The 17,603-nt window shown below is 29.5% G+C and overlaps 1 protein-coding gene across 10 annotated transcripts; it reads right to left on the bottom strand.

The window, feature by feature from the left end:
- Nucleotides 1-90: 90 nt before the first annotated feature.
- LOC126848680 (serine/threonine-protein phosphatase 1 regulatory subunit 10) lies at nucleotides 91-17,454 on the bottom strand. 10 transcript variants are annotated; one of them, XM_050589748.1, is made up of 11 exons: nucleotides 17,379-17,454; nucleotides 16,097-17,260; nucleotides 15,933-15,997; nucleotides 15,668-15,855; nucleotides 14,186-14,370; nucleotides 11,662-13,508; nucleotides 4,196-4,422; nucleotides 3,753-3,888; nucleotides 3,067-3,390; nucleotides 2,716-2,875; nucleotides 91-2,468 (listed from the first exon to the last, which is right to left on the bottom strand). In XM_050589748.1, exons 5-11 carry the CDS (start codon nucleotides 14,266-14,268, stop codon nucleotides 1,640-1,642), a joined length of 3,606 nt encoding a protein of 1,201 aa, XP_050445705.1. In that variant the 5' UTR covers nucleotides 14,269-14,370; nucleotides 15,668-15,855; nucleotides 15,933-15,997; nucleotides 16,097-17,260; nucleotides 17,379-17,454; the 3' UTR covers nucleotides 91-1,639. The 10 variants fall into 10 exon arrangements, with proteins under 10 accessions (XP_050445705.1, XP_050445706.1, XP_050445708.1 ...); XM_050589749.1 differs by having other exon boundaries at nucleotides 16,107-17,260; XM_050589751.1 differs by having other exon boundaries at nucleotides 16,360-17,260.
- Nucleotides 17,455-17,603: the final 149 nt, after the last annotated feature.

Raw genomic sequence — 17,603 nt, 5'->3', positions numbered from 1 at the left:
TATGATATATGAGAAGTTACACGATTGAGGAAATTTTATAGTGCATTTATGAAATTATTGGGCCATTTGAAAAAATAATTGTGATGGGTATATTTTCATTAAGCGACATTTTTATACAACACGTTATATACAAACATAACAATCAATCATATACAAAAAGATATAATTAATATTATCTTACATAGTAAAAAACTTGCAATATAATATTACAATGACAGGTTGAATTATAAAGAATCATATTATCTGATTCTATACATTTCTTGGAAAAATTGGTTCGAATAATATCAGATCGATTATATATACTTCTTTCCTATTTTTAAAGGACATATGATTCCTATTAAATACCGTTGTCATCTATCATTATGTATCATCTAAATCTAACAGTTAGTCATTATTAGAATTATTGTATTTTATACATATTATGCAACATATTTACAAGTATAACCCACACATGGAAATTATTATGATAAAAAGTAGTTTATCCTATTGAAACTTTTGGTGTTTCATTATATTAATATTATATCGAATATTATTTATTATCAATGTCCTTTCTATATTTCAAAATTCTATAGTTTGAAGCACGAAACAGTGATGATATCAGACAATTCAATTTCAAGAACACATGTGATGCTAAGCAGTCACATAAATATAATTCATTTTTCTGTGATTATCTCTAATAGTCACATTCTCTCACACGACTCCTGCGGAAAATATAAAGAACCGTAATCTCGGCAGTGGCCACATATGGAAAATCAAACAAAAAGAAAATCTTGTCTACAATAATACAAGTGTGATGGTCATTATTAAAGTAATTTGAAAACCAAAAATAAAATTATCCTAGCAAAAAATCTCTATATTTTCGAGGTGTTATCTAGAAATGTTCTGCTGTCCAGCAGCCGAACCTAGCATGGTCATATCCAATTTTACAGCGCATTCATATTCGACGATCGCATAGTGCTGTCAATATAAAACATATTGGATACTCATCCATTACCTAATTCTACGCGAGTATCTACGGGTTTCTAATATATAATATGTGTGTAATGTATATTTATACGTTAAAAATTCTATTTGATTAATTGAAAAATATTCCATGTTCCTTGATATCTGGTTATCTTCAGATATTAAAATAAAATTACGTAATATTCGAGTAAGATTCTCGAAAGACTTAGATAGCCGGATAGTATCCGAAATATCATGATACCGTGGATATTGACAGCACTCGAATAATGTCGCAAATTTCTAAAATACTTATGTTAAGGAGAAATGCCATTATATTTACAAAACTTTCAAGCGCATGGAGTATTATTAAATAGAAAAAATCTATTAATATATTCATGCAATGGATTCTTACAAAAAAAAAGGAAATAAAATTGCACATTGAGAATTATCACTTTTTTACACATTTGCGCGTTGATTGCGCGTACACTTTTGAATTTGCTTTCCAAGCGAATCGTCGTCAAATATCCCGAGGGAAGATCATTAAAATAATGCAGTCTATCATTGTAACGCTGACGGTTGATCCCATTCTTTCTCTCTATTTTTTCTTCTCTTGCGGATATCTATCCTAATCGAAGACATTCATTGCATACCAATGATCAATTTCATTATTTAACAAATACCGCTCTCAATCTCACTCTTAAAATGGCGGACAGTTTACACCGGGATGAAGATACTGACATTTGTCTCCGATTCGACAATAACCGTTTTTCGAAAACTGTCTACACACCGGTGGCTGCTTACCGCTTCCTCGCCAACCACCACCACCACCTCGCCAACCGCCTCTCGGGGGTCCAGCTCCACGATATCCCCAACCGGGACCTCCTCTACCTCTGCTGTGCATAGGAGCGCCTCTTGGACCGGGAAAATTAGGTCCTGGACCGTACATCGGTCCGGGCGGTCCCTGAAAGTTGGGATTCATATTGTTGAATCCCATATCTTCTGGACACATCATGCTATAGCCCTCTTGCTGTTGATTGTACATAGGCGGCGGTCCCATCATTCCCGGCGGAACCATCGGACCACCTTCCATTCCCTGATTGAAACTACCCGGCATATTCGCCATCGGATTCATCCCAACATCTGGTACGAGAACCTTGCCGTCACCCGTTCTCCAACCACCACCGCCACTGCTCGGCAACGTTGGTCCAGGTATTTCCTGGGTCATCGGAGCTATATGCGATGGGGGCATCATTTGCTGAGGCATTTGTGGCATCTGACCCATCGTCGATTGAGGTCCCATAGGGGTCATCATAGTTTGTTGATTGTGTGAGAATGTCGTAGGATAATGGAACGTTGTTACAGTCGGTGGTTGCGGTGTTAATTGTGGTTTAGGTTCTGGCCATGGTACTGATGTAAAATCTTTTTCACTCTCCTTATTGCCTGTCAGATCGTCCAATGGTATTATTTTAGGATCGGTTATCACATGATGCCGTTCTTCATCAGGTTCAGCTGCTGAGTCTGGGATCCTATGATTCAAAAAAATACAATTTCGAAATTAGGAATTATTGTCTAACTAAAGATTTGAAAATAATGTATTCCGGATGACAATATGATAAGACATTATTTTGTCTTATCTTATATTTATGGTGTACCACAAAATAAAAGTATATTTCCATCATTTTATTGTCGCAGAGTATAAGTAATTTGAATAAAAACATTCATTAAAATAAAACTGATAACTCGATATAATACTGACTGCAAACATATACTTACATGCTTCGATTAAAGTAAAGCGCTTGAAGAATGCCCTTCTCGCGAGCATATTGAATATCCTTTTCTTTACTATCCTTGCCAGGTTCTACTAATGGAGGTGGTTGATCAATAGGAATTAAAGGCTTCCATCTTGTTCTCTCTTCCATTAAATCCTCATTATCTAATAAAAAAAAAAAAAAATACAATATTGTGATATATATATATATATATATATATATATATATATATATATATATATATATATATATTTTGTTAAAGTTTAAAAAAAATTATATTAATATCTTCAATACTCTTTAAAAAATCTGTAAATAATTTAAACAAATTTAACTACAACATAATTTGTGTACGTACTTAATTTTCTGGCCATTTGGAATGCTTCCCTTTCGTTTTGCTTTTCCATCTGTTTCATGTCAGTGAATGTTTTAGTCACATTAACCCTTTCTGTTTCATCCAATTCAAAGTAACGTATGGATTCTAAATCTGTCTTCCATTTTAAAACTTTTTTCGGTCCTTTACGTTTCTGAAGTAGCAAAACACTTTTAAGTCCATCTACATATCGTATTTCGGGATAAGGACTAACGTCATCCTTCTTCAATGAGTTCGAAACTACTGAAGAAGTATCTTCTGGTGATTCCGAATCTTTAGTATCTTCCACATCTTCCTCGGGTGTCGGTGCTATGAAAAAGATAAATAAATAAATAAATAAATATATTGTTTAAATATTATTATAATAATTTTATTATAAATAATTAATAATTTAAAAAGTATTAAATATATTATTATAAATATATTTTGTAGAAAAAATTAATTTTACTTCAACATATACGTGTACAAAAGTTTGTAATATAAAATTGTGTTAATAGTAATATATTAGTGCAATACAAATATATTAGTTAGAGCATTATATAAATGAGATAAATTGTACGCGTACGTGACGAGTTTAAATAAGTTGTTTATATGTTTTGTAAATTTTTTTAAATGAGACAATTTCAAAAAGCAAATTAATTTATTTCTCTCTTGTTTACTTGATAACTTACTGTTACTTCTGATATCATCTTCGTCTCTACTATCTTTCTCTTCATCAAGCGCTTGATCTTTCTTCGCGTCTTCTTCGCTATTTTCTTTTTCTCTTTGATCTTTATCTTCTTCTATTTCTAATGTATCTTGATAGAACTATAAAAAAAGTTTTACAATATTAATTTATTATTAATCATTTTATACATATGCCATATATAAAAAATATGTTTCTAAATAAAATCAAATCAAATCGATTTTCTCTTTCCTTGTTTTATACTTAATTCGAAGCTTAAAATTTAAAATAATGATAAAAAAAAATTAACAATCACTTATCAAAATTTAATGCGATTGTGCTTTGCAAAATGCGCAAGAACAAATGAATCTTAAATTGGAACGACTCTGATTAATTTGATATTATTTTTCTCGCAGCGATATCCTAGACATATATATCCGATAAAATTACCTTGAAGTTAGGTTTGAGGGCAACCGGCGATTTTTCTTCGGCATTTGTAGGCGAAGCAGGTGGTGGTGTGCTATCGCGATTATCGGCATTAGCGGTTTCTTGTTTCTTAGCTTCCGAAGATCCGTCTTTCGTGATAGAAGTCCTACGCTTACGCTTCCTTGGTTCTTTGCTCTTGGTGGACGCGGTGAGAGCATCCATGAACATGTCGCTCTCTTGTAGCATCATCGCTGAGAACAAAAATATTAAATATAACTCGCGAATAATTCGCAATAACTGGTTTAAAAATAAGTTTTAAAATAGTTTGCACAAATAATAATATTTCAAGATATGCTGCATTATATAGACACATTACACATATAATTAAAAAATATATATGTATATTATATATATAGCTGTAATTAAAAAATGTTGGTAAATTTTTCAGATGTATCTCATCGTGTTTCTCCTAAACATTTATAAATAAAATATTTTTCCCAACACAGAGGCATAACTTTGCAAATAAATTCAGCGCGTGAAGATAATAGAAATTTACATGTTCTATTTGATTTATGTAATTTTTAAATTATAGCTATTCTTGTCATTAAATAATTCTTATATTTTTGCAATAATCGTATTTTTCAATAATATATTCCTAAACAAAAAACGTTTACATTATATTTGCACGCTGAATTTACTCTTATATATAAAATTTATGCTCAGAAATTAGAAAACATGCTTTACATAATTGTTAAATGTTTATGTTATATTTCTAAATAGCAATTTTGTTTTGCACACTCGATCCATTCTGTAAATAAATATGGCTTGATATTGTCACATAAAGATTGTTAATAATGGCAACATTGTAAGACAATTCGTGCATGTTTACCAATGCTTTATTGGTAAACAGTAAATATCTGAAAAATAAAAAATATTTTGCATTTTTCAGCAGCTGCAAATAAACTTCTTAAAACTGTAGCATACATATCTTCTATAATAGCGATAAAAATACTTGACTGCTAGAATAAACTCAATAAAGTTAATTTCATGTTCAATGTACCCTGTAATGAAAAAAATTCAAATTTAAGCTAGTAAATTTTATAAAGGATTAGATTTTATAAAAGATGTCTTGTCCTGCATAAACCTAAACATAAAATAATTTAAACATAATAAAGAAATTAAATAAGAATATATATATTAAAGTAATAAGAACTAAGAATATTTGATAATCATGGTAATGTTACTTTTTTAAATATTTTAATGATACATGGGCTGTCAAGATATATATATATATATATATATATATATATATATATATATAAAACATAAATATAAATATAAATCAAACAGTTTAGAATTTAAATAATTTGATAACTATTCTTTATGTAATGTTTCAAATTAAATACTTATATCTGAAAAAGAACGAAAACAACAAGAAAAAACGAATGTATTTCTCTGAATAACAAATTTTAATTTTATTATACTTTGAATAATATATTAAAAATTGCTTTTATATTATATAATATAATGATAGAATAAAGAAGCGAATAATATTGATTATACATATAGGAACAAATATTTATCTTTTTCTCTCTCTTCAATATATACCATTTAAATTAGCTATATTCTAAAATATCATAAATATGTACACTTATTGTTAAATGATTAAAATAAATATCTGTAGGCTAATTTAACATATTATGATATATATAAAAAAATTAAAACTATATTATGTTTTTATACAAAAATATTACTTTAAATCATCATTAGTATAGAGATGTATAAGATAAATATCACTGGCATTATTTTAAATGCCATTTTAAATTATTTTTTTTTATGAAAAAATGTGTGGGTGTATAATTTTTATATTTTTTACATTACTGCATAAAAATTATATAAAATAGATAAGAGTTACAGTTACGTGTATATCTCTGTATGAAATAATTACAGGACAAAAAAATAAAAATAATTATAAGCAAAAAAATAAAAATAATTTATAATTGACATATATATATAAATTATACATTTATTTGCTATGTAAAAAAAAATAAACTCGAATTATTTTAAGATCGAATAAATTTTTAATGATCTTTCTTTTTTGATGATGTTTGATGGTCTAACAATAAGTGACTTTTATAATATGAGGATGTAATTGAAGAAAATAGAGACACAGAAAAATATTATTTTTAAAAATATAATTCAAAAAATATCGCGCCTTTCTTTAAAATTGTTTGATTTAACACAAAAAATGTTAAAAATAAGAATTTGAAAATATATTTAACAATAAACATAAAAACATAATTTATCATCATCGTCCATCGTGTATAAATGCTCTTTATCATATAGAATTAGTAGTCTCACAAATAATATAGAAACGCTTTAATTTATAAATATAAATAAATGATTAATAAAAATATAATTCATATTAAAAATAGCTATTCTTAAACTTCTTTAAGCTTAAAGGATATTAGTTAGTGTTGTCAATATTTGGATATTATCTAAATACCTAATATATATCGTGTAAATCCAAATAATGGATAGATCTTCTAATATTTAGGCCGTACTCTGACAACATTGATATAATATAATTCGATAAAAAATAATTTTTAAAAAATTAAGGAAGAGTATACGGGTTGTATTATACAGTTCATTTTTTTTATTTCTACAGAGAAATAATCTGTGGAAAGAAATAAAAAACATGATTTAATTTATCTATTCTCTGAACAGATGATTTTTGAAATTTTTAATAATATAGCGCATCAAGCTGTTCTGGATCTTCAGTTTTATATATATATATATATATATATATATATATATATATATATATATATATATTTGCCATGTATCTATCAGAAATTATTTGACGATGAAATGGATACGACATTAAAATCAGACCTCGTAAATTTGCATTTAGTAAGTATCAATTCGGGTGCAATCGTTAATAACAAATATATAAAACTATGTTATTAACTTGTATATGATACAACGATAAACTATTCTAATCTTCCGAAAAAAAATTGGCGAGATCTTCACGTACATATTAATATACATACACGTTAAGAATAAGTATTATTCTTTTTTTTGTGTATATATATATATATGTATACACACAGCACACAAAGCACACATACACAGACACACAGGACAGATACATACACACGTCTCATTAAATTAATAATACGAAAATACACACATTATATTATCTATCACATCTTATCCGTGTTCAATCGTTATAATTATATAAATTATAAAGCAATTTATAAAAATGTATATACATCAATAAATGTGACAATACATAAATTTACTTTAATAAATTTCGATTAATATATTATAAAAATGATATCTGCTTACAAATTGCAATCGCACGCGCGATGAAAGCTTTACAGTATTTAAAAATCAATTCCAAAGTATAAATCGAAATAGTTTTATCTGTATGTTTGTATACGGGAATAATTATGAAAAAAACAATTAATACATTTTATTAAATAACCAACACAAATAATATTATAAAAATATTTTATCATCATATTAAATTTTCTATATTTGATAGAAGTTTTGTCATATTCCAAAAATAAATTTAAATGTGCGTTTCGAATAGCAACATCAGACTTTATAATTGAATATCTTGCCAACTAATTGATATGTCAAATAAGGCAGCAGTTTTGAAATATATTTATCATTAGATGATTTATTATTCATGTGTTATTGTTTATTAACGCTAATTCACACAATATAATTTACAATATAAAGTATATTCAATATAAGAGAATAAAAATATTCTACCTGAGTATATACAAATATTTTGTGTATTAGAATTATTTAAATAGATTAATTTAAGATTCATTAAGATATAATTAAAAAAATAAATTAATGTAAATAATTTTGAGCATAAATTTTTTAATATAAAAAAAGAATATTTTAATATTATATTTTGCGTTAAAAGTATAATTTTACTATTCTAGATTATATATAAATTATATAAAAATTTTATTAAGTAAAATTTATTATTTTTTTATATTTATAATTTTGAAGTTTTATAACTTTAAATTTAATAACATTCAAGGTTCTAATTTGCATATTACTATAATTATAATAATATTGGAATATTTGTTTTTAAATTATTTAGAAAAGGAACAACATTTCTGTTTTTTATTTGTGCACTACAAGCTTTCAAATATGTGTAGGAAAGAAGACCAATATTAAATAAATCTAATCGGTAATTATCTATTTTTTGCATTATACAGATTTAATTAATTATATCATAGGATATCTTCTCAATGCACACATATATATATATATATATATATATATATATATATATATATATATAAATTTTAAATTACGTTCTTTTGCTTTGGAATTGTGTAAAAAATGTAAAGTAATAATTGTGAAACCAATATAATTAAACATCATGCGTATATATTTGCATGTGTTCAGATAGAATATTTTTTATCCTCGATATCGGGTAAATTTCGCGACGTGGACACTGCGCAAAGAGACATCAAGTGTGCGAGTCGTGTCGCGGGTTGATGTGCGTCGAACGGTTAATAAGTGCCGGTAGAAGCGCGCGACGACGACGCGGCAGTTATACGGGCAACGAGACACGTGCGTCAACGTAAGACAGTCGCAAAAACATCGGCTCGTACATGCGTCGCGCGACTTTAAATCCTCCGATTACACGTGTCGGATTCGAAAACATTTCCAGTTTATAGATTATGTTCATTCTCATTTTTAAAAAATTTTTGTGTTTTACGTATTGCAAAATCTTACGTAATTTCCGAAGCTTTCTTTAAATGCACGAGACTATTCATATGCGACTGTTGCATCAAAATTTCCAGCAAGAGCACAGAAATTATGATTGCGATAATTTGTTCGCAAAATGAGATCCCGATTTACTCGAATAATACGTTTTGATGATATACTGTTCGAGCATAATATTTTTAGAAATATATATTTTCTTTTCCAAAACAAATGCCATTATTGTTGTAACATTGAGATTTAGAATTTTGTAATAACTAGTCTTTCTCTTTCTCTCTCTCTCTCTCTTTTTGAAAATTTTATGGTGTTGCCGTAATAAAATAAAATTAAAAAGAAAAAAATATCTGGCTGCGCTCAAGCTCCAAAGTTTGACGCAACTAGCTTCGTCCCTTTCTCTTTTTGTTTCTATCTTAGCTAGCAGTTTTCTAATACCTAGCTTTCTCTTTCTGTCTTTCTTTTCAATTATCTAAACATAATTATTGGCAAGGAAGAAGGTTCTTTTCACCAAGCCCGACGAATCAGTCGTTGTAAAGGGAGCCTGCTGGTCCTAAAGGCTTTCTTGCTCGAAGACGTCAGATATGCAGCTTCAGAAATCGTGCACTTCTAGTGCTACTTTCCATAGGGTCTCCACGCATTGTTCAGTGTGTTAAAAAATATGTATTCTCACAATATTTATCACCGACCTTTTCTTCTTTCTTTAACTTCCCTAAAATTCCTTTCACCCTCTCTCTTTCTCTCCCTCTCTCTCTCTCTTTCGTTCGCTCTCTCCCTTTCTCTCTTTTTTTCTATTAAAGTGTTCGAATCATTTGCCCCACACAAATTTCAATTCTCTCTAGTAAATGTGCAAACATTTCATTTGTCATGTACATATAAAAGTTTATATAATGAATGAAAGTTTCATTTTATCCACAGGTCTTGAATGTGTATTCATATCTTATTACAAATTTACGAGTCGATATCAATACAATTTTTTAATGCAAATAAAAAAAATTCAAGTTTTGTATCCTCATTTAAAATTACTTAATTTTGAAAAGCGACGCAAATTTTAAAATTTCAGAATTACTGAAACTAATTAATCAACGTGTTGTACATGTTTTAACATTAAAAATCGCCGAGAGGATGGAAATCTGGATGGGCTCACGGTATATATACGATTATTTTAAAAGCATTTAACAGTGAGCAAGATATAGTATAGCAGAAACCCAAGAGTTAAATATTCCAGATTTCTGATAAATTTATTTAAATGTTTAAATAGGATATATACATGTACAAGGGAAAAAGTATGAATAGACAAGACTTTGTTGCCTTACCTAGTTAGAGATTAGAACTATTCTTGTATGATGGCTTCGTAATCGTTGTGTCACTAATATCGGAGATTAAGAACACATGCCCGCTATCAGTGAATATCGACAAAACACTTTTCGACTATCTTTGTTCGACAAGAAACTATGCGTTTTTTACTTTAAAACGATCAATCATATATATATAATTTCTTTGTCGGATATTGATTAAAAGAATCGCGATTCACGCGTTGTAATGAATACTTGATCGAAGATTACCTGCTATCGAAGATTCTTAATATACGAAAAAGTTCGTAGTCGAGTGCAGATCCTAATGGCTTCGTTCTTCTAATGAGAGATGTTAAATTCGTAGACGGATGATCCGTACAAGAGCTGCTAATTCTCCATGCAGTACGATGGATAAATCATTATACGGCTTATTATATCTTCTACAAGACGCTAATAATAATTTTTTGGGGGAAGTAGAGAGGATGTACTATTAAGAGGTATTATACTACGGGATATTGCCTGGAAGAAACAATAAGTTTAAAATACATAGGTAAAAATAAATGTTTGATGTGACAATATCAAAAAATCATTGAGGCTATCGATAACATTCGCGATACATAAAAATATCGCATTAAATATCGGAGCAGCTTGTACATCTTCTGGTAACATCCATCTGCAAACTCAATATTACAGAGTTAGTTTAGTTATATATAATGCAGCATACCAATGTACAAAGCTTAAGCAGTCATTTGTTTAGTCATTATTATTTCATCAACAAATAAGACTTTTAGATCTTATATAGCAAAATAATATAGACAGAAAAATCATTACATATTATTATAAAAAAAAATACATAAAAATAATAAAGCATGTATGTATACTAAAGATTATAAATAATATATCTGTGAAAAAATATGTGACAAAATAAATAATGTTTTATTTAAATATTAGTTAAATTTATCTGAGAATATATTTTAATATAAATAAAAACAATTATATATATCTTTTAATAATTTAAAAATACATGTTTAAAAAAAATATAAATACTTTAAATTTTTAAATTTATTAATTTGTTAATTTATAAATTTAAAGCATTTCTTTTTATTAGAATATTTGTTCTTTATTCTTTTTTTATAAGCACACATGTATGTATATATTTAATGTTTCTTTAAAATTGCATTTAATATAAAGATGTCTTCAAAATTTTAATTCTTTTCAATATTACATTTTTGAATTTTATCATCTAAAATCTGATAAATTTAGTCTAATACACATAGCATAATTTCTGACTAAAATTATAGACTGCTTTATCTGAGGACATTAGCATAATATTTATATCTAGATTAAAAATATTAAGTAAAGAAAAATATTAAATATAATAAAGATCAGGTATTAATAAAGAAATTTTGTATATAATTTGTGACAGAATATCAATATACTTACGTTTTGGTTTTGGTGGTATCAGTTTAATCCCTCCCTTCTTCTCATCGCTTGGTGGCGTCGTTGGTGAGTCCAGTGATAGTTTCACCCGTTTTTCCACCAGTGGAATGGTTTCTCTCAATGGCGATGGCCTTTTCAAGGGAAACTTCGGAGGTAGAACCTTCTTATCAACGGCAGGATTTGGCTTTTTCGATCTCGGCGGTGGTGGTTTTACTTCTTCCTCTAGTCCCGTGGATCTAAACTTTGAATTAAATGTCTTCACCGTTTTCGGCCGTGTCGTAGAGTCCTGGCTATTCTTTCTATTTTCAATGGAGATGGATATATTCTTCTTCTCGGTAGAAAGCTTTGTAACAGTGTCTTTTTTACTACTGTCTACCTTCTCTTTATTTTCCTTCGTACCATCTCGTGATTCGGTTGAGGACTTTCTTCCATTTGTATCATCTTCCGATCGTTTCTTCGGTATTTTGCCCAACTTAGAACTCAATGCTTGACCTTGCACTTTTTCTAAAGTCGCCTTATCCTTCTCTGCCTGATCCTTTTTCTGTTTCTCCTTCTCCCGTTCCTTGTCTCGCTCAGATTTACTTTTACTTGAACTGTGCTTACTGGATGAACCGGAGTGATGCTTTTCTTTTTCCTTGGAAGACTTATCTTTACTAGAGTTGGAAGTTTTGGAACTATTACTACTGGAACCAGAGCGGTGACTACTCGATCTATGGGATGTTGAGTTGCTGCGATGTGTACTGGAACTCGCGCTATGCTTAGAAGAACTTTTAGACGAAGACGAACCGTGATGATGAGTGCTGCTTTTCTTGTCAGAACTGGATTTCTTATCGTCTTTTTTATGAGAGTCTCTATTTTCTTTATCACTAGACTTACCGCTATCACTACTAACAATAATATCCTTAGAGTCTTTATCATCTTTACTTTTAGCACCTTCAATATCTTGATTGTCTTTAGAACTAACTGCGGTCTGTTTCACATCACTAGGAACATGTCCTGAATTGTCTGATTGTCCAATGTCTACCGTTTCATCTTGACCACTAGTCGCACTACCACTTTGTCCTGTTTCCTCTACCTCCTCCGTTTTTTGCTTCGCTTCCTGTAAAGCAGGAAGCGTAGCGTCCACAGTGTTTATAACTACTTCTGTACTTGTACCAGATTTGCTTAAAACACTATTTATATTCGTGACGTCCGTCTCCACCTTGGCGAGAACTTGATTACCATCGCGAATGGTAATCTTATAAACAGGAACTGATGATTGCGAAGACGTTGATACAACAACAAAAGATTGCTTTTTACCTTGTTGTTGTGTTACTTGCTGACCCTTGCCAATAACTTGCACTGTTTGTGACTGTAACCTTTCTTGTTGCTGCTTCTCTTGATCTTGCTGGATCTGATTTACTGGAGTACTAGCAGTAGACGATTGCGCAAGTTTGAAGTCTTGTACATGAACAGTTGCATTTTCAGCAATATCAAGAGTTTGTTGAGAATTTAACAAGTAATGTTGTGGTTGCGATGAAGGAATAACTGTGATTTGTCCTGCAGTAGCATTCGATTGCACTGAAACCGTCATGATTTGAGCTGGCACTGAATTTGGTGCCGCTTCTCCTTTCACAATTTTTAGCCACTGTTCTACAAGCCGAGTGGCCAATGTTCGTACACCTTGATGACTGCCCTCCTTCGACAAACCTTTAATCAGTTTTGGACAATTGTTACTCTTTAGCCGTTCAATATCTACAGGACAGAGTAGCAAAAGTTCCAGAAGTTCTTGAATAAGAGCCCAATTCTTAGCAAGAATGCCATCAGTAAGCCATGTGTGAATAAGATTCCATCCTCCAGAACTCATAAATCTGCAAAAATAGAAATTATAAAATGTAAAATATTATGTTATTATTATAAATAATAACAAAAGATAAGAGAATATAATTAAATTATTCTGAATAATAAAATAATTATAGTATCTCCTATTATATTCTATTTTTAATTTTAATTCTTATCATAAAATGCCATATGAAAGCAATATGTGTATTCTAAAGACAATAATCTATAATTAAATCTTAAAACTATTCTTATGAATACACATACATGTAGACTAATAGTTCATACATATTAAATATTGTAATAATTAAAATAAATAATAATAAAATAATAACAAAAAATTTATAGTTGCATATATATTTCTAGTACAGAATCACTAATCTATTAAAAAAATTCAACAATGTGTACAATTCTATACTTGTACCAATTAAGTTGTTGAAAAAAACTAATGTAAGGTTCGTATCAGTAAAAATGGCACATTAATAAGTACCATCTAATGGTTCTGAACCTTTTATATTTACTCTTGCATGTTCTGTATTTTTTTTCACACAAACATATAAATTATATACTTGTATGTCTCTACATGCCAAATGATAAATTTCTTTTATACAATTGCTATATTAGTATCATAAAGACGAATAGAATCAATTATTTTTAAAGAGAGTTAAATAACCATTTTAGTATTATTTGTATAGATTTAAGTACTTACTGACTAAGCAAATCCGTATTAGTAGTTTTCAATATCTGTATATAAATGCATTTCGAGACGAGTTTCTTAGAAAACTTTGTCATTAAATTAGCTAAGCGATGAACTTCCTCCTTACTCTTAATGCCTCCTGTTGGACCCAATAACACGCTAAGGCATTTTAGTAAAGATAGAGGGTCTATACGTGGCTGAAAATACAATTTAAGAAAAAAAAATATTAATGCAATCATATAAAAATATAAATTATAGTTACAAATTTAAAATTTAATAACAAGAAAATATTAAACAAAATATAAAAATATATACTCGTCTTATTTTTAAAATAAATTTTCTTGTGAGTTTTCTGATTTACCAGACTTTTTCATCAATATTTCCAGAAAATTAAAACATTTCCATAGACAAATTTATTATAAATTTTTAAAAAATTTAATTTATTAAAAATTTAATAAATTGTTTCACAATTAAATTTTTATGTACAATTTTTATGCACAAGTAAATTTCTTAATGGTTTATGTTCATAGATTATAAAGAAAAAAATTAAAAATCTCTTAAGTTTCAAGTATTTGATTTGAGTTTTAGCAAAGTTAGATCTGAAAAAATATAAAAGTAAAAGATTTTTTAGAGAATAAATATTTTATACTATAAATTTTTTGTCTATTATTCCCAGGAAATATAATGAAACAAAGATTGCATAGTCCATTAATTAAAACACTTGATTAAGATATTGAATATAAAAAATGAAATGTATTGAGAATATATTTTCAATACAGAATTCAACTTTCACTTTGTTAGTTAAATAAAATTCTCAAAGAAATAATCTCAACAAAAATTCTTCGATTTTTTCTGATGGAAAAAAATTCGATGAATATTTTATCCACCAAATAAAAAACATTCTATATATTATTAACCACTATATATTTGATATAATTATATTGAAATAATTATACTTATTAAATTATCGGTATATCAGATTAAATAATGAAAAAAGAAAAAAAAATTAATATATAAAAAATTCTATCAAAACTAGAACATTTGAGCTAATATCCAAATAACTGGATACTCTTGACTATTAATCATGACTATATGAATAATATAGAGAAATATATGCGAATTTCTTGAATACATTATTATACAAGCTATCTGGAGATTACTTTAATAAAGAATAGAAAATCAATTTTTAAAATTTTATATTTTCCTTAAAAGTCATTATCTCTCTCTTCTATTCATATTTACTATTAAAGCGGGGAGCACACACTTTTGCATAAGCGCATAATTATAAGCATAAGGTAATTGATTGATTCATTTCCTTATGCATATATTTGTGGACCAAATCAATTTCTTTATGTTTATGGTTATGCCCTTATGCAAAAGTGTGTGCTTCCCGCTTAAGTATAAGAATAATTTTACATAGACTATTCATGCATAAAATTCATAACTATTTTTTGCTATATATTTCCACTTATAAATTATTTCATCTATATTTACCAATTATATTCGATGACGAAAATTTATAGAACATTATGCAGACAATGACGGTGAACTGAATAATCTCATACTGTTGTAATTATTTACGGATCCGTAAGAACGAAAATAGAATACGAGGTCACGCACACACAAAAGGAGCAAAGGTTATTGATCTCTCGCAATCACCAATCTACTAGATGGCGCCATCGCTGCTCACGATATATTCGCAGATAGAAAAACTTGCAATTTGTATATATATAAAAAAAAAAATAAATATGCTACTCACCATTTTGCTGAGATTTAAGATGTTTCAGAGCATCACGGGATCAGGTACATATTCATCGTGCGTATCTGCAACGAAATATAAAATACTTGATGACTTTATACACGGCTCCGGGAAATCGACGCACTCTTCACGCCATATTGTCGAACGAATTCTCACAGACTCACACGAATTTACCGAAAGACGAACGATGGCGATTCGAAATAAAACGGCTTTTATTTTCTCTTTTTCGGAATCTTGATCGTCTAATGCGTACGATTTATCGATTCTACATGGTTAAACCCCTGATCCCTCGCTTATAACATATGATACCACGCAATTTTCATTGAGCCGTATAATGTAATCGGAGATGACTCGGATTTGAGCGATTACACGAAAGAATTTCTGTGCCTAGATTGCGACTCTACGTGGATTATGATTGCGTAATTACAATTATCTCGTGCTCTTTTGCTAGAAAAGCTGATGTGCGAGGCGCAAAAATTGGGATAGCCGCTCGTTAGAATTATCAAAAAATGCAGGTGTAGATACGAGTCCTTCTTACAGACGAACGGTTCTTCTCACTCGTCGGACTAGCCCCGAATATCCGCTGCGCAACCGCCGTGCGCATGCCCCACCCACGCGACCGACCAATCGGAGCAACGGAAGCCGCTTCCTTCTCCCTCCCGTGACCAATAACGGTCGCTCTCAGCGCTATGACGTAGCCTCGTTCTATTTATGTAACACGATAAAACGTCGTGAGACCGTACGTTTTTTTCCTCGGACTCGTTTCATACCTACGAGAAAACTGACACTTCCCTTTTTTTTCCAGCACTTTTTTTAATACAAAAACTTTTTCTCAGATTATCCCTTTCTTTCTTGAGATTCGACTGGCACTTTTTCGAGATTTGTTTGCGCGATATCGAGTCCACGTACATATATACATATGATTACGTCACAGGACATTATTCACCTCGAAAATCGGACATATTTAATAAAAATCATCAATTATACGGCGCAACTGTCAGCAAAGCTTCCTTAATAATCTCTCTAGACTTTTCGACGGAAATTATATGCTATTTTCGATCCTCTGTCGCGTTTCTTTTCTTTCGCATATTGCTTTTATCTTTTTGGAAAATAGGAAAGCCACACTCACATTTGTTAAAAATTAAATCCGTTTTATGGTAAATAAATGTTCACACGTTGTATATGGTGCATAAGAAATGGAACATTTCCTATGAAAATGAGAACGTATGATTCGCTCGCTCGCTCGTTCATGAATTCTTGTTATGCATGGAGGAATGCTACGAGACTCCCAACTGCAATCCGTATATATTTCGCCGTCTATTTGCCATCTGCAATCAGATATCATTTAGAATCTATTGCCATTACCATTAAATCCGTTCTCGTCCAATATTTCACGCCTTGTCGTTGTATTAATATTTCAATTAACTTGTATGAGACGATCCTCACCTGACGAACGAAAAGTGAAATCTGCTTCTCTCGAACAAGCCGGAAGTATTTTCTGTATAGCTACATCCTGTTTCCCACTGCATGAGTCAAGTGAGAGAAGACACTAATTCGTATTAAATTTTCAAGCTACGTTAATATATTTCTTGAGATAAAAATGGAAATATATATTAAATATAATAAATTTAATAAATGTAATAAATATAATAAAATTTTGGACAAATTGCT

This window comes from Cataglyphis hispanica, chromosome 4, assembly GCF_021464435.1.
Source record: "Cataglyphis hispanica isolate Lineage 1 chromosome 4, ULB_Chis1_1.0, whole genome shotgun sequence".
Classification (NCBI taxonomy): Eukaryota; Metazoa; Arthropoda; class Insecta; order Hymenoptera; family Formicidae; genus Cataglyphis; species Cataglyphis hispanica.
This window is presented reverse-complemented; position numbering and strand designations above follow the sequence as displayed.